Below are 22528 nucleotides of genomic sequence, written 5' to 3' on the forward strand. Positions count from 1 at the left end.
ACCTGTGTCGTATCTTTAACGTAGCTGTGGCGTAGTAATATAGTAGCAGTGGTGTAGCTGTGGCGTAGTAGTTGCCTGGCAGTAGTGGTGTAGCTATGCGTAGTAATAACGTAGCAGTGGTGTAGCTGTGGCGTAGCAGTGCCGTAGCTGTGGCGTAGCAGTGCCGTAGCAGTGGTGTAGTAATACAAACATATTACAGTTCAATAAAATACCATATTAACCGGTTAAAATACATTTTATTTATAATATTGCTTACATTACTAAATAACATGGATTAAATAATTGAATAAAAAACAGTAATTAGACCTCAACTTCCTTTTGGCCTGAATACACGTGACCACATGCGCAATGAGGTCCATTTGACCCTTTAATTAAGTTAAATTTTGTTATATTTTATAGTTTACATCGTTTATTACGTATAAAAATCAAAAATAATCTAAGTAGTCACAACCATGAAGATGATTAATGGTTAAAATGCAAAATCAATCTTAAAAGTAATGCAAATTCTCAGAAACTCCAAACAATTAACGGTTTTACCTTTTTCACTTGAGCATCTGATTTTGCTTGGAATTTTTATCACTATAATGAGCATATTTTTACCTTAAGTAAACGGCAAATACAAAACTAATAATGGACGCTACTACAGCATCCTATATAACTATTCATGGAATATAATGTTGTACTTATATTATCTTCGAGACAAATCAATTATTCACAGCCAAACTTGGATAATTGTAGACATATTACAAATAATTTATTTGATTACGTCCTAAGTGAAATTGAAAATCTGTTCAAGGATTGAGTCAGATTGAAATAAGATACTATGTGTCCGCATACTATGTATAGATATATGTTGTATAAATTATAGGAAGTAGTTCTATATTAAAACATAAAGGAAAAAAATCTCAAACATTATTTATTCAAGAATATCTTCAAATAATAATCTAAATACTAAGGAACTTCGATCCGAAATTATTTTCATAGCATTTAATATTTGATAACCTCCTGTAGATTTAGGTTATCAATACTTCAAATGCGTATTTTTAAACCAAACTGTTAGTTTCAGGGGACCATCGTAGCAAATACTGTTCAACTTAGTATTATTAATTTTTATTGATAATAACTATCGTGAGACATACTAAATTAACTAAAAATCACGGTTTGCTTACGTAAATTAATTGAGAAAAGCTCTACTAGTTTCGAGTCACAGAAGGACTCTTCATCATGAGCAGCGTGCGCAGACGCGGCGACGTCACGCAGCCTACTGTAGGCTCTCCATAAATTTACGTGTGTAAACCATGATTTTTAATTATTTAATATTACTATTGATATAAAATAGTAGATTATATTATATAAGAAGTTACTCTTCATAAACTGCCAATAAAGCAGACATAATAAAAAATCTCATAATCTTTCCATGTTACTTTGCACTTAAAAGGTAAAGCATAAGAAACCCACAAAAGTCGCGAACAGAACTTTGCTGAGAAGATGAACAGTAGACGCACCAGGAGCAGGCGTCACATCTCCTAACTCATCAGGCAATTCAGGATCCGCATCCTGCCCATCAGTAGCAAACCGTCTTCCCCAAATAGCAAACGTGTATAACTCCGCCATTTTGTTTGTTAACGTCATCGTATGTACTGTGACGTCATTCTGTTGGGCCTTAGTGTATGTGAAGTCCTTTGATTCTAATGGCATGATGGTCACCTTTGATGATACAGGGTAGACTATGGAGTCGTCTGTGTCGAGGGAGGAGTTCAGGACTGGTGTTGGCATTGTGGCTGTGATTATGAGCTCCTCGAAAATGCCTGTTGTATTTGATATGTAGGTTGATAACCTGCAACAGATTAAAAATAGAATGTAGTTTGAGAGATGATATTTACCGATGATTATAAACACAACAATCATACCAAAAATGGGAATCTATTTGCAATATTTTTTGTTATAATCCATGAGTTGTACAGTGCCGAAATATAAGGTGTTCTAAAAGTATCTGCCACTGGCTTAATGGGAGGTAGTGTTGTGTTCGAAGATTTTGAAGAAATGTCGTACCCAGGTTCAGTCAATTCAATTTCACAACATATAGAAGTTAAATATACATTGATTCTACTCTGCATAAAGTGGATCACAAACACGAACGATGCGTCGCTTCTTCCATAAAAACGATTGATAGCAATTGTTTTCATTGGCAAAGCGACAGAGACAGTAAAACATAGCTCTTTCATAACAAACGCACAAGTAGATTTTTTTGTATGAAAATAAATTACTCATAATCAATCATTTATATTCTATTCTACTATTGTAATCTTCAAACACAACACTACCTCCCATTAAAGCCGTGGCAGCTACTTATAGAACAACTCATATATCAGATCTATATCACAAATAATTATCTAGCTGGCCCGGCAAACTTTTACCGCCTTAAACATGTTTTTCTCACAGTCACCTTCCCTGGACTTCCGCAAACAATTTAAGGCCAAAATTTGCCAAATCGGTCCAGCTGTTCTCGAGTTTAAGCAAGACTAAGAACCGCAAATGACTTTTATATATAAAGACTAGCTAACCCGGCAAACTTTGTACTGCCTCCAACATTATTTTCTCACCTGTTTAAACCTTCCCTGACTTCTACAAATAATTCAAGACAAAAATTTGCCAAATCGGTCCAATCGCTCTCGAGTTTTGGCGAAATTAGCGAACAGCAGTTGATTTTTATATATAAAGATATTTTTTTTTTTTATATATCCCATTTTACGTTTAAATGTTCATATATTAGAGTCACTACGTTATAGTAACTTATGTAACAATTTAACAAATAAAGGACTAATAGTAACTTTACCTATTTCCACAAGATTTCCTGTCCTCATCAGTACATGCGAAGACGCCGCAAATTCTAGTACCACCCGTTGCTAAACCAGAATAGGATCGCACGCCACTGAAAACTCCTGCTCTATACCTGTAGTGCTGAAATCAAATAATTAAAACAAATTAAATTGAATAAGTATAATTGTTATTATGCATAGGAAAACTCCGCTTATGTTATCTGACACAAGGTACTTTTAAGTGTAATACATATACTGAGAACATAATTAAATTATAGGTTATTCTCAAAGTTTTGTAAAAATAAAGATTGTGTCATAGATAGATCTATTGATGGTTAGATCTTATAAACTGGTAATTAACTGGTAAACAACCATGCTGATCGCCTGATGGTAAGTAATCGCCGCTGCCCATGGACACCCCAAACACCAGAGGCGTTACAAGTGCGTTGCCGACCTTTTGTGGTTAAGAATTTAAGGGTTGTTGGGGAATCACGGTTTGGGAAGGGGAGTAATTGGGTATCCGGGAACCTTACTCGCACAACAAAACACATCACATGCGTTGTTTCAAGTCGGTTTTCTGCGAGGCCGTGATATCACTCCAGTGATCCGATCCGGCCCATTTCCACCGAAGCATGACTCTCCCATACAGCTGATTGATGACATACATTTATGAGGGTGAAAAATATAAGGAATAAAAGAAATACTTTAAGACGCAATTATTTAATTCTTATAAGATTACATCATAAAATAATATTGTACTAGCTATCAACCAAAGGATTAGACTAAGGTGTATTTGTATAGGATATAATATTGGCATCGTTTATTTTATGCCATTGTTTATGTAATAATATAATTCAAGTTCATTGCCATTCGCATTGTTCGACTTGGACATTGAACCCAGTATAGTGTGGTTTGCAACCGTACGAGCAATGCAATCAATCATTGTAATTTTTTTTTATAGATAACATTAACTCTTGAACAAAATATTTATGTTATTCTATTGATGGTAAAATACTAAGGCATAATTTTTAAAATTCAACTTTCAAGAGCATACGAAATAATAACTACTAGACATACCTATACTAAATTAATGTTCATTATACGTAATTTGACAAGCGATTATCACTATTATTACTCTTAAACTAAAGAATAAAGTTCTATGAACTTGTCATCCAGAATCTAAGTATTATAAAACATTTTTGCAGCATTCATCACAATGTTTACAATTCCATATCTTTTCCTTTAAATTCGATCTATCATCCAAAAATATCAGTCTTTCAATCAATTTATCACATACTAAAAATATTTTTAAAACATACAAAAAGAAATAGATGTAGGAAACCAGATCATTAATCATCAGTACTGAATACAACAATAAAATTATAACTACAGCAAAAACTAGATTAGGTACATGTCGAAAACTTCAATAATAAATCTAATGTAAATATGCAACAAGAATGTACTAATTTTGAATACAAACTTTTTCTCCATATATTACGAATACGTACAGTGGAGGACAGATCCGCCTGATCATTTTAATATGTTATTGCTTGAACCCAGCATAAACATTAAGCCTAAAAATGTCTCATTTAATAGAAAAGCGATAACGTCATAGCTTAGTGACGCAACGCGTGTAATCCCTTGTTTGACTACCTACGCCTGCTCCGACACCAACCTAAGCGGGGCTAGAGAGCGTATCTTATCAGGTGCAAGCAAACATTAACTTAGTGGTGATCAGGCGCATGTGACCACCATTGTACTTACGTACGTAAATTGAAAAATTCAAGTAAAAAAATATCTTTATGTGGTCTACCTAAAATAAACAAAACAACAACGTATCAGACCTTTTTCTCCAAAACGATTCCACATCACAATCACAACGATGTTAGTACTTCAATCAAGTTTAAAAAAAATGGCACATTCATTTACAAAATTAATAGCACATTATTCGGAACTGAATATATCGTCCAGTAAAGTATTGAAGTTTTGTATATCTTCTTCGGATGCCCCCTTATTGTGATCCACGTCCCTGGTATAAACCCTGCCCCAAATACCAAACGCTACCAGCTCATTTTGAGGAACATTTATCTTGAATCTCAAAGTCTCTCGACTCTTTCTACTCAGAATTTCTTGCTGCAAAACTGATATAGTGTTCTGATCATCAGGTTCGCATTGTTGTGGGTCCTTCTCTTTAACAGTGTATGTGAAATTCTTAGGACTTAGTGGGAACTTGTTATATCTCACTGTGACTGGGAAATATTCGATGTTGTCGCATTGCAGTGTATCGTTGTACGTATTGTCGTGTGTTCTCATTTCTATTTCTAGTTTTTCTACTGTGATCTCTTCTTGTTTGTTGAACCTGTAATTGTAATATTGAAAAATTAATATTTATATTGTACTAGCAAACCCGGTGAAATCCGTTTCGCCACTAATGATGTTCCATGGTTTCCTGAATTTTACTATAAACCTCACGGAGCCCGAGACCTTTCCAACAAATGCAAAACCGTGGAAATCAGTTCGTGCTTTCTGGAGTTAAAGCATCAGGAAGGAAAACCCGACTTGGTGTGACTACATGGCTAACGTAAGTCAAATTGATAATATTCTCTATCTGTCAGCAATAAGGACTCAAGAGTCATTTACAGAACGTGACGAAAAGAACTGTGCCCTTAGTATGAGTTTGCTTTACGAATTTAGAAACGAGAGCGCGTTCGGAGCTCCGATTGGCCGGATGGAATAAACCAACCAATCAGAACCCCGAAAGCGCTCTCGTTTCGATTACTTTGAACGTAAAGCAAACTCGTACTAAGGGTAGGTACTGATTTAATAAAAGAATAACCATACCTGTAAGGGCAGGAGTTGACGTCATCAGTTTTACAAGCGACGAGGAGGCACGCAGCTACACCTACTTCACGCCTTGCATATGTGTTGGTGCCATCTTGGACGAAGGCGCGATAGTACACCGGCTGCGAACGAAACAAAACATGGATAAAGAAAAAGAAAGATTGAGAGCAATTATATGATAAAGACAAAAGACACATGACAGTAATCCATGTTGAATATGTCAGACTGGCATATTTTAGTCGTGCTTTTCGACCAGAGATGTGCTATGTAGGTAGTTAACATGCTACGGAGATGTAATAGCTAAGCTGTGAAACGTGTATGACCATTTCCACCGATACTAAGCTACGTAGCTGTGCCAGGAAGATGCGCATACATAGCAGGCATCCATAGCACGCATCTTTCTATATAAAATTTCTATATAAAGTTTCCATCAGTGCTACGCTATGAATATGATTGGTGGAAGTTAAACGCATCCTTAATGATAGAATTATCCTTATTCTCAATTGCAACATGCATCACAAATAAAGATGACTATGTTAGTGGATATAAACTAAGTATACAATAAAATAGAAAAAAACAACGATAAAATATTATTAAATGGCGAAGGAATGTAAAATAAAAATACATAAAAAAAATACAATAAAAGTTACTTACTTACCTTAATCATGCACTACAAACTACTAAAGCAAGCAGTTACGAGTAAATCACACTATAATTATGTAAAATAATAAGTATGTATTGTATATACCGAGCGACATAGGAGACGTGCAAATATTCAATAGGTAATATCCATATCAAATACAAAAGTGCAACATGTTAGTAGAGGCTAATAAAATAATAAGAACACCCTCAATATTAAAAAGCATTATTATAACTACAATGCAAAAACAACTCAGTACCCTTAGTACGAGTTCGCTTTACGTTTAACGAAAACGAAACGAGCGCGCGTTCGGCACTCTGATTGGCCGGCGCGAATGAAACAACCAATCAGAGCGCCGAACACACTCGTCACGATATCGTTAAACGTAAAACAAATTCGTACTAAGCCCTCAGTACCCTTAGTACGAGTTCGCTTTACGATTAACGAAAACGAAACTAGCGCGCGTTCGGCACTCTGATTGGCCGGCGCGAATGAACCAACCAATCAGAGCGCCGAACACACTCTCGTCATGATCTCGTTAAACGTAAAACAAACTCGCACTAAGCCATCAGAACTCCGTCACGGAACGATGCATCTAGACATTAAGTCATGCACTAAATACTCCGTAATATCAATAAAATTCCAAGATCAACATACCGTGTTGCCCTCCCTCTGGGCGAGAGTGACTTTAAAGGTGCATGATACGTCTTTGTCCACCAATGTGAACTCCTGGGAGCCTAGTTCCAGCAGTCTAGTGACGTGAGACGGTAGGGAGGGGTCTGTGATCAATTTCAAGTTGTCGTGGTTGGCCGGGTCATCGTATATGGGGCCCGGGAACGGCTCTGTTACCTGAAATGACGGAGTTATACTTTGTGAGTTACCTTAGAAATTAAAATCAATATCTGGAGTTATGGTCTTTGTTATTCGTGACAAAAAAGACTGATCGTTGTCTTACCAACCATACACAAGTGTCCATGGGCGCCAGCGATTGCTTACCATCATGTGATACGTCTGCTCGTTCCAAGGCGGGAGAAGTCAAAAAACACATTCAAATCGTTTCACATCTCATTGATGAATTAGATATCTGCGTAGGAACTTCTCATCCTTTCTCTCAATGCTAATTTGGTATTAACCAACAACGCAACGTCACGCCTTGTATCCCCGAAGGGGTAGGCAGAGGTGCACATTACGCCACGTAAAAATATTAAATGGGCTATTAATTTAAAGTAACACTTACTTGTCCAGGAACTTTAGGCACTTTGGCTACAAGTACTTTAGTGGTTGGCAATCCAGGCATGATGCTAATCAGGGCGCCCGCCTTTCCAGAGTATATTCCGGAACCTGACAAAGTAAAAACAATATTTTTATTTCTTATCCCCTAAGGGGTAGGCAGAAGTACACATGGCACGGATTGCCACTGTACAATTTACACCCAATTTTCACAATATATGTATGTTGTAAGTCCCATGTAGCGTAGCCCCAATAGGTGGTGAGCGTATTGCCATATTTCCAGACTCTGTGCTACAACCGAGAAATTTTCGAAAAACCGATATTAGCCAGTCGGACAAAGTATTGCTGAATATTTTGCCGATCCGGAAATCGAACCCGAGACCCCTTGCCCGGCAGTCACACTTGCAACCACTCGGCCAACGAGGCAGTCAATTTAAAATATGTTTAAAATATCATCAATACCTTTCTTAATAACTAAGTGATAAGGAAATAACTATTTGTACACGAACTACATTCTTATTTCTTATCGTGGCAAGTGCGTTATGAAAAATATTCTGAGTTTACATACATATACATAGGTAATATCGTAATGCATAACTTTTTTTATGAAATAGGTGGCAAACGAGCAAACGAGTCACCTGATGGCAAGCGATCAGCGCCGCCCATGGACACCCGCAACACCAGAGAAGTCACAGTTGCGTTGCCGGCCTTTAATATATAAATAATAACTAAAAGCAATGTATCATACCTGCACTGCCAACTCTGACATTGTTAGCTCCAGCTCCGAGGAAGTTCACATCCAGGGAATAGGCGTATGCCTCCTGTATTTGCACAGCTGAAACAATGTACAAAGGTGTAAATTGTGTGACACAAGTAGGTATAGAGGAGACGGGATTTAGATAAGCTTTGGCGTAAATAGACTAGTTTGAGTTCTTATATCCTTTTTTCATACATCATTGCACTGTTGCAAGTATCATGTAACCTAGCTTCACTGACGGACAGACTGACAGACTATTGTTTATTTCTTTCTTTGTTGACGTTTCAAAAGTACCTAAGTATAATTATGGTTTAATAGGAATAAATGATTTGACTTTGACTTTGACTTGTTCATGGACAATCACGATGACGCTTGCAACAGTACCGAAATATCGGAAACTAATAGAAAATAAACATAGTAAATATCCCATATCAAGTTCTAATGATATTGTTAGTGACCATATCAGTTTAAAAAATCTGAGCTAAAAATGACCTCGAAGTTTAGATAAAATCATTTCAAGAGTGGCCTTCATTGAAACAGAGCACCTTAAAAATTATATACTTAAAACTCTTAATTCTTTTTTCACCAACCTGTTAAGTATGGCAGTTCAGAGAACCACATAGTAGGGAAGATGACATTCTTGACTTTGCTCTTCTGCACGACCTGCACGGCTGGCACCTGGAACATCAGGTCGAAGCAGATGAAGTGGCCGAAGCTGACGCCGAAGTCAGTCTCGAACACCCCCAGGTCCGGGCGCAGGGCAGGCGTGTGAGAGAACTCACCAAATAAGTTGATCTTACGGAACCTGGAACGTAGAAGAGGATAAGTTAGTGTTATTATTCAACATTTGACAAAGACGATCTATCAGATTATTTTTTTTTTTATTAGATAAAAATAAGTCGGGGTTTCCTTCCTGACGCTATAACTCCAAAACGTAAGAACCGATTTTCACGGATTTGCAATCTTTTTTGGAAAGGTCTCAGGCTCCGTGAGGTTTATAGCAAATTCAGGAAATATTCAAGAGAAAAGTAGGAAAACAGGGAAAATCATTGGTGGCGGACGGAGTTTACCGGGTTTACTACTAGTCTTCTATTAACAGGGTTGGTATTGAGGATAGCTAATAGATTATTTATTATTATAGCACTTTATACCATTTATACAATTTGATAAGAATCCTAAAAAGTAGGTAAAATTATGTGTATGTTATGTCATATATTGCATTTCATAAAGAGATATAATATAACGGACGCGCGACCTTTCAAAGTTATCTAATCTGATGTTTTCTCATTTTATGACAATAGTAACACTCTCAGTCTCCAATTTCTTTTCTTTTTCTTTTTAATAATACGTTGCACCAGACTAGGATTTTCTCCTTTATCGTGGGTGCGTTTAAAAACATACAAGTTCACATACACATGTCATCCAGACCCGAATAAACAATTTGTGAATCACATAAAGAGCTGCTCCGTGCGGGAATCTTCGGCTCAGTCACCGCGCCAACAGTGCAGTCAACTTTTGAGCTGAGGACTACCTACCCTGCTATGTGGTAGGTAATGAAAAATCATAGTTATTTTCACTCATTTTCACATACGTGCTATGTTATTCTCTCTACCAAGGGAGCTGCGGACTACCTAGCGGGTTTACCGGGGTTCCGGCTCGAAAAGCAGGAGTAGGAACGTGGTGGTTTTTAGTCAGTAAGAGTTTGACTCCCTCTCGCTTTGCCCAAGGCGGGAGAAGTCATTGGATGATTTTCCCCACTTAAAAAAAAAAGCTTTTGAACATTTGAAGTGGGTGATGATCAATTACCTGTCGATGACCTTTCCAGTCCTGTCAAAGACGACGTTGGTGTTGAAGACGTACTGCTTGGCCTCCGGGCAGTACTCGTCTGCTGCCTGCTGCACCGTGCAGTCCAGCAGCTCGCGGCCGTTGATCACCACGTAGATGTCATTTTGTAGCGCAGCGTTTGATATCGTCACCATGAACTGGAAACATTTTGAAAGGTTTACAATACTAGAAGTTCTTCTGGAATTCTTTTGGGTCTTCTATTCTTTCGTTCTTCTCTTAAATTAGTACCTATATGTAAACTTAAGGGAACTAGAAAATTATACCAGTATTCAAGTTATTTTTAAGAAGAATACGCTTATCCAACAACTATCATTTATTTTATACTATATTCTGCCAACGACATCGCCTTTATTCCCACAGGATAAAAAGGGTATGTGTTATTCCCGTTTTGATGTGAAGTGGTAAGAAACAGACAAACCTATTACTAATAACATCTCGATCCCTTCAGCCGCTTTTACCGTGATTGAGTAACAAACATATAAACAAACTCAATCATAAACTTTCGCATTTATTAGTTATTAATATATTTAGTAAGACGTACCTCATCATACAAATCAGGACTCAGAGCCGGGACAGGGTGGTCTCGTAGATTGCCATACAGTGGTACTTCGAAGGTAGTCGAGCTATTCGTGAGCGTCAGTTCTGGAAACACGACAATATCTGCACCCTGGAAACGAAAACAAAAGGTTTTACTTCTTGCTTAAATAAATGTACGTGATGGTTGCTAGAATATTTTTTTAATGTTGCCCCACATTAGGATTTTCTCCTGTGTCGTGGGTTACAAACATACAAGTTCACATACACATGACACCCAGACCCGAAATAACAATTTGTGGATCACACAAAGAGTTGCTCCGTGCGGGAATCGAACCCGTTACACGTAGCACGGCAGCCAGTTGCCCAGCCACCGCGCCAATCGTGCAATCACGCAATCATAAGCAACAGGGGGACAGCGGAAATGTGAGTGGCCGAAGCATCCTGCATCACTAGTCGGATCGCGACTCCACTCTGGACGGCCAATAAAAGCAAGCCAGGGGTGGGAGACCTGTTCCTCATCATCGTTCACTCCAGTCAGCCAAAGTCAGCCAGCAATTAAGGCAAGCCCGAGGATTACGAACGGTGATTTTTCCCTGGAGCACTAGGGATGATGGTAGCTCGGGAGGTCGCTAATACCCGTCACCTCGCCTCAAGGTGCCCTGTAGGCTTATTATGATTGTTACATTTATATGTGGTTCTTTCCTCAAAAGACCACTACAGAATAAACTTGGACGGTTCTCCGACATCTTTAATTGATTTTGTCTGGACTTTAAAAGAGACCTCCGAGTTTGTTTCGGCATTTCTTCTCAGAGTAGTCTGATAGGAAATGCCGGCCTCATTTAGTTATTTAAGAGTTTGACGTGTAAAAGTGTTATTTTATAACCTATTTGCAAAATAAATATCATTTATCATTTATAAATATATAAGTCAAATAGATCACAAACCTGATCAGCAGCTTCCTTAATAAGGTTAGCATAGTTGGCGAGGTTCGTCGCCACGTTCCCAGTGACTGTGTACTCCACCACAGCTCCTACGTAGTGGTCATCTTGGGGGGTGGATTTCTGCGGAAAAGATTTTTTTTATTGAGTAAAAACTTAGGTCAACCTGTGAAAGAAGTCACGATATCTAGACTAATAAATAAAATTGGAGTATCTGTTTGTAATATTAATATAACCGAATATACATATGATACATATACCAAAATATATTTTTTTGTCTGTCTGTCTGACTGTCTATCTTTTTGTGTGTGTGTTTACTAATAAGATTGTGTACATTTCTCGCCACTAAAGTTCTAAATAATTGTAAGGTTGGACAAACACACAATAATAATTATATCCCTTAACAATTAGTCCACACACAAATATTATATTATACCTATGGGTGTGTTGTCTAAGATCAAATCGAAAATGACATAATGCAACCAATCATTTAAGAAGCAGTGAACATGGACAAGCATATGAAATAATGTAAAAGTAAATAACAATTCTAGAGGGAAAATAGCTTGTTTGTCCCATTCAAGTATTTGCTTATCATTTGATAAATAAATCAGTTACAATGACCCTAAATCACTGTTAACAGTATTAAATATTTTTAGACAATGTATACTGCGTAGATATGTGAGTATGTATAAAAAAAACAACAATAAATACAATCGGAAGTCAAAGAACTCAATAAAAACAAGTCTTAAAATCCATGGTCGTATTAAATTTTCCTCTTGATTTTAATGCCAATAATATTTACTTCCTAGCTACTATACATACGCATATAAAGCAAATGTCCAGTTCATCACGAAAGACTACAAATTTCAAAGCCAATCTTCCTTCACTTAATTCTTTGTCCACAATGATCAATAAATGCAACGACAACACCACAAAACGCCGGTCAATACAGCAAAGAAAATATATAACACAACAAACAAAGGCACATAAATAATATTATAATATCAATACCAATAATATTGAAACCACATCACTTTATCACTTTACCTCATAAGAATTTATCACTAAACTTAAGAATATCACTACACTAGTTATCTTCATTTTAATTTCGAGAGAAACAGCTGATTGTGTATATGTAAACAGTGATTAGTCGCCAGAGCACAGAATAAAGAGTTCTAGTCGAGGCCTCCGCTCAGTCGGGAGCCTCGCTCGCTACTGCCCCGCGACCGCGCTTGCGTGCCGCGCTGACTCTGATTGAGTCAGTTACTCTGACCTAGAACGTGTTCCTAGGTCAACTTTGTTTATAAATCGGACAAACTTTAGGTCGTTTACATTTCTAGCTGTTGTTTGTAGAAATGTAATCAGGTGAGTAGACTAAGTTAGTCTACTTCTTGGGTATTTGTTAATTGTGTTGCTCATGCTTCCGTATTTCCAAAAGATTCTCTTTTACTACAATATGACATTAATGGAAAAAATAAAATTGTAGGCAGTAATTATGTTATAACTAGCTGACCAAATGTCAAACTGGCAAACTTTGTACCGCCTCAGACATTATTTTCTCACCTTTTAAACCTTCCCCGGAATTCAAAACCAAAATTTGCCAAATCAGTCAAGCCGTTCTCGAGTTTTAGCGAGACTAACGAACAGCAATTGATTTTTATATGTATAGATGTGTCCATGTTACTTAAAAAACGTTAATTACGTCTAATATAGTAAAAATAATAGTAGCTAAACAAATGATAACAAGTTTTCAATTAAAACAAATACAGCACCGTTTCTAATAACAAATTGATAATCTAATAGTGTATGCAAGCATTAATTTTAAAGTTGGCTCGCTCACATCACACACACTACTACGCAATTAATGAATTCGTAGAAACGAGACGACTCAGTGAAAATATGTTCATCCCCTTTCCATAAAATGCAGGAAAGAGACAATTCAACTATGTGATATCATTTTAGTTCTTAAATTAATGACGGTGCATCTAGCTTCTCTATTCATTTGGTGGCGAAAGAAAGAGATAGTGCACATGCATTAAGATTAGCATCGATTTAGCGGTCAGTCGTTCAAGAGGTCGATAACCTGTACAAAGTGTACAACTACTGTTTGTTTCATTATGTAGTTACTATGTACGTAATCAACACGTGTGTGTTGAGAAATCTTTGTATAATTATTATTGTGAGATTTATAATAACTATCCTAGAAAAATCTCTGACTAATGTAAATACAATGTGCAGGATAGGACAGCTGATGTCTAAAGTACGAGTCATATGCACGAAAGATGCGATTACTTGTCATTAATGGTCATTTGAATAAAAAAATTAAAACGACTGTCTTGTTGGTCGATTGGTCACAAGTGCAAGGGTTCTCAGGTTCGATTCCCGGGTCGGGTAATGTATTACTGGGATTTTTTTTTAGTTTTAGATAATTTTGCAGTAGTAGTAACACGGAGTCTAGAATTGTGCCCAGTATATGGCAATAGGCTCACTCACTATACATGGGACTTATCACAAAAATTGAGAAAAGTGGGTGTACATTATATAGTGGTGGTACGTGCAGTAATGTGCACCTCTGCCTAGCCCTTGAGGGATAAAGGGCATGACGATACTTATTAAAAATTGAAACGACTAATATTTAATGAATGATCATTTGAATTTTCAATGAATGTTCATTTGTTTTGGTTTTCTAATAATTTAGTTTGATTATTAAGTAATATTTAACAGCCACGATATTATTCTAGGGACCACGTCTGTTTATTAAAGAGTTACATTTCATTCTAACTATTACTAAAGACTAGACAAAACACATTTACTGATAAAAGATTAATATCATGTAATAATAAAGTAACAATATATGTAGGTAAGTACATATACTTTCATTTATCATTTGTCATCATTTTCCCCTATACTCTTTGGTCATCATGAATACAAAACAAATATTATCTATTTCCTATATTTATCAAAAGAAGGTACACAATCTTTATCCTTTTTGAACTTTGAACGTTACGTTGTTGCATTTGTATGATAAACCTGTACCTCTACCATGAGTTTGCCTTGTAAAATTTCCGCAGACACTGTAGTTGAAAAAATGTATGCAAACTGGAACAGCGCCTCTAGTGGATAGTTTAAGTACCAGAATTGGTAGTATGAGTTGCTCTAACTATCACTGTCATCAATGTCATAGTTTACTATACTACAATGACTGTAGTTTAGCCATGATCGTTCATTCTTTTCAAACATTATTGGTACCATGAGTTACAAGTTTAGCCGTTGCTATAGCGACAAACTATTACTACCGTAGTTGCGGCACTCACCGACTTTGACGTACGTGAAAGCATCTATTTATATTTTTCAATAACTAATATTTTTGATTTAACTATGTTTGGTAGAACATATTTTGCATACCATATGTTAGAAACTACTGCATTAGAAGATGGCCGACAGGAACAAAGGAAATTTCAAAGTACCTAACTGAAAAAAATGCGTGAAATCCTTGGAAATCAATTCGACAATTATAGGGTAGACTGGGTACGGTTGAAACACAGGACGGTTGAAACAAAACGAATATCTCGCAAACCGTTGGCGGGGCGGCGATGGTTCCAAGGGGAGAACGAAGCGGACGATAGGTCTAAACACGAATCTTAGTGTTGCGTCACTCTCCGCGCGCTTTGACTGTTTCTAGGGGACCCTATTGTGTTTTGATAACCAAAAGTAAGTATTTTTACTTGGAGATTTTTCCAATTATTGTCGTTTTTATTCAAGTGACAGCATTGAGGGTGCGTTGTTGTTTGGAATGAAGCTCGCGGAATATGACATTGTGACTAGTTTTTGTGTATCATTATTGTTACAATGACTAATAACTGAATTTTACCTAAAGTAGGAGTTGGGGACGGTTGAAACATTTTTTTTGGGTACGGTTGAAACAGTGTACTTATTATTTTTTTCTTGTTTTTACACCAAATAATATTTTTTTATGTGGACGTGTGAAGAGTGATCTGATTGATCTTTAAATTTGACTTATCGTTATTGGACTAATGAAAGCTAAAAATTGTTTTCTTTCAAACTTTTTTTAAAATATTATTGTTTAGTTTGCTATTGGTTGATTTTGGTATGAGTTGATTTTGGTTTAATTTACGTAAATTTTATATCAATGTTAATTAATTTGTAGTTACTTAGTTTTTGATGATTGATTATATATATTTTAAATAGTGTGCTTTAAAACATTAAAGGCTGATTAAAAATATCGTTTCAAGTATATAAATATTGAAAACTGATTACTAATGTCAAAGAGTTACTTAATTATTCTTAGATTTAAAATAAACAATTAATAAAACGTGTTTTAATATTATATTTTGTATTATTCGCATGTGTTTCAACTGACCCCATTCACTGTTTCAACCGCCCCTGGTATGGGGACGGTTGCAACAAATCCGATTTATTTTTTAATTTGATCTACTCTTAAAAATAACACACCTGGGACTAAAAACATATTGCCTATTAGTAGACAGAAACATGCTCTTTTATTTAACATATCTTCTTCATCGCTCGGGTTATAAAAAGCAGAACTATGGACGTTATAAGTGAAACTGTTTCAACCGTACCCAGTCTACCCTATTACTATGTAATATGATTGTATATTTGTTTTAGATTGCTTGTTGGCGAGTGTTTGCAAGTGCCACTGCCGGGCAAGGGGTCTAAATAGGGGTCTAGGTGTAATTACTGGGATAAGTTAATAATAATAAAGTAGACACATTGAAAAAATATGTTTATTTATTTATTTAACAGAAGTTGCTACAACAAGTCTTGCCATCCATCGAGCTTGTTGCAGAAGTTACATCACCACATTTCATGTTGTCAGGCTGTGTAGGTATTCCACTGGAATGCTGAAAATTAATAAAGTCACAATCATTACTAATTTCATAGGATGACTTGCTAGTATTTACAAAAAAATAGTTAAGTACATAATTATTATAGCCGATATTCTTTAAAAACAACTAAAGAGCTAGACATGCAGGGCGTACGCTTAGTAATTCCTACTTGTGCTATATAATTATGTTACGTTTTGTATAACTTTATTTGAACTCACAAGCTTCTCTGGGGATGGTTGCCCTCGCGGATTCACCGCACTTACTGCTATATTTACGACAGGTCCCACCATGTAGCAGTCCTTGAAGGCTGCTTCAGACTGCGCTGACGCCTACTCTCGCCCATGTAGCGGACATAGGTTTTGCTTAGGTCTCCATTTCTGTATAAACAAAATCATATTTTGTACACAACACTATACAAGAAATACCCATTAATCAACCTAACCACTACAGTCTTCTATATTCCTCATCTAAGAGGAAGCAAAGGGTCATATCACAACGTTCCTTTGGTAAAAAAGGCTCAAGCATTCCCTGGCGCAAAAAAACAAACTTCTTTGATAATTAAACTAAGTAAATAAATGTATGAAATATTATTATCTAATGGAATACTTACCTTTCCAAAAAATCTACCATCGGCATCGTCTCAAATTGAGTTGCACTTCTCTTAGGCATTTATTTAAATAATTTAACAAATAATATGTTTTCGCACTCCCGGTTTGTCACAGAAACACACATGTTACAAAAATGTCCGGCTGACAATCAATGTCAAAGCAATACTAATAAATTAAAAATGCTCACAATATACCAAATTATGTGTAACCGATGTATTATATTTTTTTGTTGGTTAATATCACCGTTTAGATTTGAAACATAAACAGTATTTTCTCTCTTTCTAAGTGATGTGAATAAAAAGAGTTAGAACTACGATGCTTAAAGTTAGATACATAATGAACGATACTACGAACGATATAGATTCAACTATAGCGAGGGTAGTTAACATCAAAACATCTCATGGTACGAACATTGAAGCCATCTATTGTAGTTGCGTTGTCACATTTACTACTGTAGTAGAGTAAGATGTCATAACTACGTCAACTCATGGTAGAGGTACTGTTTATGTTTCAGCAAAACGCATTAGACTGCATTTCGTTGGGCGTTCCCAGGGCGCTGTCATAGGCCCAACGCAAAAAAAAACTTAACCATTTAAATACTCTTTCGGGCTGACTAGCTAGCCGAGTATTTTGCTTTTTTCCTATTTTTTGTCAATGAATACAGAGTTATGCATATTGAATAGCAACCAAAAACCACTAAGGTTTAAACTTGTGCTAACACAAAACTATCTCAAAATCGAAATTATATATAAAATGAGTTAAATGATTATGCTCTAGTTAGTTTTAATAATAATTTCATGTGATCAATTAATACACATGTACAGTGAACAACAGATATGCAAACCTATTCCAATTTCTCAAGTTTTTTCATTGGATTTTCGGCTATATATCGCAATGATTAAAGTTTAAAATCTAATAATTTCATAAACAGGAGTAAGTTGAGGTGATGATGTTCTTACGAATATATCAAGGGAAACATACATATGTTGAACGTATCTCATAGCTTAAGCTATGAAGGAGATATCAGAACATACTTAATTGTGCATAACTGCATTAACAGAAATAATCAAAATATATTACGTTATTGAACTGATAATTTTGTAGATTACGTCTATGCACGTACTTATTTAAGATTAATAAATCATTCAATCTCATTAATTTTGGTTTTGAGTAATCTTTATTACACAGATAATGTTTCGATTTCCTTTAAAACTACCGTGTAAAAAAGTCAAAATAAGAGAGGGATACAAATAAAATTTTAAAAGTAAGCCATTCAACATCAACAGACTATTAAGTAAGTGGCCACTGCTGACCAAACGCCTGTTCTCACACGGAGGAGGTTTGAACATTAATCACCACGCTTGTTTAATGCGGATTGGCGATTTCAAATATTTTTTTCCCAAGTTTTCCTTCACCGTTTGTCAGTGGTGTCTAAATAATTTTAGAAAAATGTACATCATTATATGAATAACTCGGAAAAGTTACTTGCCGTTGCTAGCTTTGGAACCCACACCCGAAAAGCGGGCGAATGTATGAAAAGTAGACCATTACCTACATTAAATTAAAGTTAAATATGGATAATGAAAATTGCATTTTTTGTAAACTGTACTTACGCTTCTACTTCATTCAGCCAAAACAGGAAACAGTAATTTCGAAAAGGAGTATAATATATAATTATCCAATGCTAGCTCTCTCGAACTATGCATCACTGCCTTCAACCAACTTATTTGATCAAAGGTTATTTCGATGATGATAAATATCAGAAACTGCAAAATCACCGTTACTTTAGCAATTCTTTTTTACTTTATTCGACAAATATCTAATTAACCGCAACGAAGACTACTTGGAGGGATTTTGATAGTGCAGGGAAGAGCAGAAGGCAAACTTTTCCGCGGCCGATCACCCAGAAGATAAAGACGGATAAAGTGTTCCCTTACAAAGTGCCATGACCAGAGAGAAATAAAGACACACAAAGGCTGTAACCACGTAATGAATGATCCATGATCACGATCATTTATTACTATAATTTTGGTAAGATTGTTGCTTATACATATAGTACTGAATACTATGTACATTTTCCTATATCTTTAACTAAGAGTATACCACCCGCGGTGTGGCAGTAAGAGTGCCGTGCGAACTCCATTCGAGCGCGAAACCTCACAATCTGATAACAAAATCGTGTGCAATCTTGGGAATTCCTAAACATGTTCTATTAAGATACCATAGCTAACACGCCCCTCCGGAGCTGTGGACTACCTAGCGGGGTTTTGGCTTGAAAAGCAGGAATAGGAACGGAGTGGTTTTTAGTCAGTAAGAGTCTTACACTCCCTCTCGCCTAGCCTAAGGCGAGAAAATTAATTAGATGATTTTACCCCCTTAAAAACAAATAAAAAGACGCCACTCGAATATTATTCTTTCGAAAAAATATTATTTCTACAAAAAAAAATCTGTATATAATTGTTTTATTCTTCTTTGTCCACATTTATTAGAGTTTAGGAAAATTTATTGATATGCATTGATACCGAGAGAAGCGAGTTTGATACCGATGACTGACGTATGGATTCATTCAACTGATTATTATTCAAGCACCTACTTTAGTTGCACTTGCACTTGATTATCTGCATAGTAACAATACCTCGTCTTCATTTTACTAACCATAAAATTATAAAAAAGGTGAAAAAGTACGCGTACATTGTGCCGTAATGTGCACTTCTGCCTACCTCTTCGGAGATAAAAAGGCGTGACGTTATGTTGTCGTCGTTGTAAAATTATTAAAGTAAGTAATTATAAAAGAGCGAATAAGAGGTAAGATACCTAATAAAAGCTGTATGTGGTAAAACCAGACAAGATATTGATTAAAAAAATCATAGTATTACAGGCTGAAATGTATATGGGTAAAATTAGGTACTTGCAAGTGATGAGTGATAAAGTATAAATTAAATAATTAAAATTGTAAATTTTGAAATTCTGTCATTAAAAAAAATATTTGCTCATTAAAAAAAATATTACAGCAAAACCAGTGGCAGTGTTATAATAGTTTCCAAAAAAATTTTGCCCAAAACCCCACCTCCAAATAATTCCTTCTTACCCTTCAGCCAGATCTTCGCACAAGTCAGTTACATTCCTGACTTCACCGTAGATAGTAAGAATAAAAATTGCGAAATACTTGACAAAATCATGATATTGTTACATTACAGGATTTTGTCACGTATTCAACAATTTGCATTCTTGGAACCACGGCGATGTACCGACTTCTTGATTTCTAATTTCAAATTTTCGCGCCCATTGTTATGAAGTATCAGCCAATCAGATCATTAGATTGTGTATGTCACAATCACAACGGACTTTTATCCGTTTGATTTCAAAAATAGAATATGTTCTTTTCTATATTTAAACTATACTTTTTAAAATAAAAATATGTTTTTTTTTAAATAAGAATATTTAGACTATAGTTTCTTAAAAAAAAGTTAAAAAGTTCTTACCTGCACGGAGAATCCGAGGCAAGAAAACAGTAAAATAATAGAGAGATACTTCATATCGTTAGGTTCAGTTGCCGGTACCACACGTAGAAGTTGTGGCGTGACTTGTGCTCGGCAGACTAGTATCTGCTATTTATGTCTGGCTGTTGTGCGTACACATTGTCGTACGATACGATAACAACATTATTTTCTTTTTTATTGACCTACTTCAGGCATTCAGGTACCAAGATATTTGTTAGACTTAGATGTTTTACAGAAATATCTATCCGCTTTTGATCCTCAGTAGTCCATTTTGATTTAAATATAACTTTAAAATGACTATCTATTCGGCCCCATCATGGTTTATTACGAGGCGAGCTTCTATTTATTTATTTATTTATTTATTTATTTATTTATCACATGTTTCCTTTGCCATTACAGATATACTAAATCTAATGCGACAAAGTAACTTATTATAAACTATATCTAACTATAACTTATTATAAACTTTCCCTAACTATAACTTACATGCTACACAGTACGTGGTCCTTGTGAACTCACTCAGTGTACAGGTGAATATATCTATGGTGTCTGCCACTGTGTTGAGAGTGCGCAGCGCACGAGTGAGCGGTGCGCGCCCCAGCAGGTTGGTGCGCCCGCGCGGCACCACCAGCAGCCGCGGCCTGTGCCGCCGCTCCACATACTTGTCCGGTATACAGAATCCTATCTCGGATAGTATACCTGAGTTTTGTATACTACCTCTTAAAACTTTAAAAACATACGTCACCAATGCTACTTCACGTCTAACTTCTAATTTATAGTAGCCCACCATTCCGAGACAGAACAAGGTAGGATACAGTAAGGGGTATACCGGGTATCTTCCATATAATTTTAAATACATAAATCGGATGTACTTGTTCTGTATCCGTTCTAGCATGGTCTTGTATTTTAATTCACTCGGGCTCCAGACGGCCGCATTATATTCGAGATGACTCCTCACAAGAGCCTCGTACAAAGCCCTCAATGCACGGATGTTCGTGAAGTCATTTGCCAGACGCAGCAAAAATCCCAGATTCCTGTATGCCTTTTTACAGACTCGTACCACGTGTTTACGAAACTGTAGATCACTGGTGAAAGTAATGCCTAGATCCTTTACCTCCGTGACACGCCGCAGCGGCTCTCCGTCCATGATGTACTGGTAGTGGTGTGGGCTTCGTGTGCGTGTGAATGAAAGCACTGAGCACTTTGATACATTGAAGTATAGCTTATTGGAGTGACTCCATTCAGTGACCCTCTCCAAGTCGTGCTGCAGCCTGTCACAATCCTCAGTGTCTTTTATAACTGTAGATAACTTAAGGTCGTCAGCAAATAGCAAGCATTTGGAGCTAACTACCTCTGATATATCATTTACCACAATAATGAATAGCAAGGGTCCTAAATTTGTACCTTGACTGACGCCCGATCTGGTGCAGTATGGATCCGAGAAGTATCCGCCACAGTCCACATACTGACGCCTATCTCGAAGATAACTGGCGAAGAACTTTACTGTGTGAAGTGTGCAACCCATACCTGCCAGCTTCGATAATAGTACGTCATGGTCGACCGTGTCGAACGCCTTCTTAAAGTCAAGATAGGCCACATCCACCTGATGACCAGCGTCGACAGCTGGTACCAACTGTGTCATCAGTTGAACCAAGTTCCCCGCTGCACCGCGTCCAGGACGGAAGCCGTGCTGCGTATCAGACAAATAAGGACCCAACTGTGTGTAAAGGCAATTGTGAACAGCCATCTCGAATACTTTAGCTGGCGCGCTCAGTACCGCGATTGGCCTGAAGTTACTGACATCCGTGCCACCTTGACCCTTCGGTATGGGGACCACCCGCGTAAGTTTCCAACGACTTGGAAAGTATGCATCCGATAAGCAGATGTTAAATATGTGCAACAAAGGTTTTATTAGCACCATGCGGCAATCCCTCAAAATGAAGGG

At 36.6% G+C, this 22528-nt stretch overlaps 1 protein-coding gene and 1 long non-coding RNA gene across 4 annotated transcripts; both read right to left on the reverse strand.

Annotated features, from left to right (window-relative positions):
• Positions 1 to 897: 897 nt before the first annotated feature.
• LOC118274957 (vanin-like protein 2) lies at positions 898 to 20707 on the reverse strand. 3 transcript variants are annotated; one of them, XM_035592773.2, is made up of 10 exons: positions 20566 to 20707; positions 11614 to 11730; positions 10674 to 10799; positions 10094 to 10269; positions 8878 to 9092; positions 8279 to 8365; positions 7538 to 7641; positions 6958 to 7149; positions 2837 to 2961; positions 898 to 1837 (listed from the first exon to the last, which is right to left on the reverse strand). In XM_035592773.2, exons 1-10 carry the CDS (start codon positions 20617 to 20619, stop codon positions 1432 to 1434), a joined length of 1602 nt encoding a protein of 533 aa, XP_035448666.2. In that variant the 5' UTR covers positions 20620 to 20707; the 3' UTR covers positions 898 to 1431. The 3 variants fall into 3 exon arrangements, with proteins under 3 accessions (XP_035448666.2, XP_035448665.2, XP_035448664.2); XM_035592772.2 differs by lacking the exons at positions 898 to 1837; positions 2837 to 2961; positions 20566 to 20707 and adding exons at positions 3521 to 5178; positions 5661 to 5782; positions 12655 to 12827; XM_035592771.2 differs by lacking the exons at positions 898 to 1837; positions 2837 to 2961 and adding exons at positions 4646 to 5178; positions 5661 to 5782.
• LOC118274497 (uncharacterized) lies at positions 16358 to 17584 on the reverse strand. The gene is made up of 3 exons (XR_007705728.1): positions 17086 to 17584; positions 16694 to 16852; positions 16358 to 16490 (listed from the first exon to the last, which is right to left on the reverse strand). It is a non-coding gene; the product is annotated as an uncharacterized LOC118274497 (long non-coding RNA).
• Positions 20708 to 22528: the final 1821 nt, after the last annotated feature.

This window comes from Spodoptera frugiperda, chromosome 11 (genome assembly GCF_023101765.2).
Source record: "Spodoptera frugiperda isolate SF20-4 chromosome 11, AGI-APGP_CSIRO_Sfru_2.0, whole genome shotgun sequence".
NCBI lineage: Eukaryota > Metazoa > Arthropoda > Insecta > Lepidoptera > Noctuidae > Spodoptera > Spodoptera frugiperda.

Bases quoted from the DNA above. Each gene is read 5' to 3' on its own strand.
- LOC118274957 (XM_035592772.2), bottom strand. From the start codon at position 12,708: ATGAAGATAACTAGTGTAGTGATATTCTTAAGTTTAGTGATAAATTCT. The intron at 11,731-12,654 runs GTAAAGTGATAA...TCTTTTCCGCAG, and splicing joins TAGTGATAAATTCTTATGAG to AAATCCACCCCCCAAGATGA. The intron at 10,800-11,613 runs GTTTGTGATCTA...TTTCGTTTCCAG, and splicing joins TTAAGGAAGCTGCTGATCAG to GGTGCAGATATTGTCGTGTT.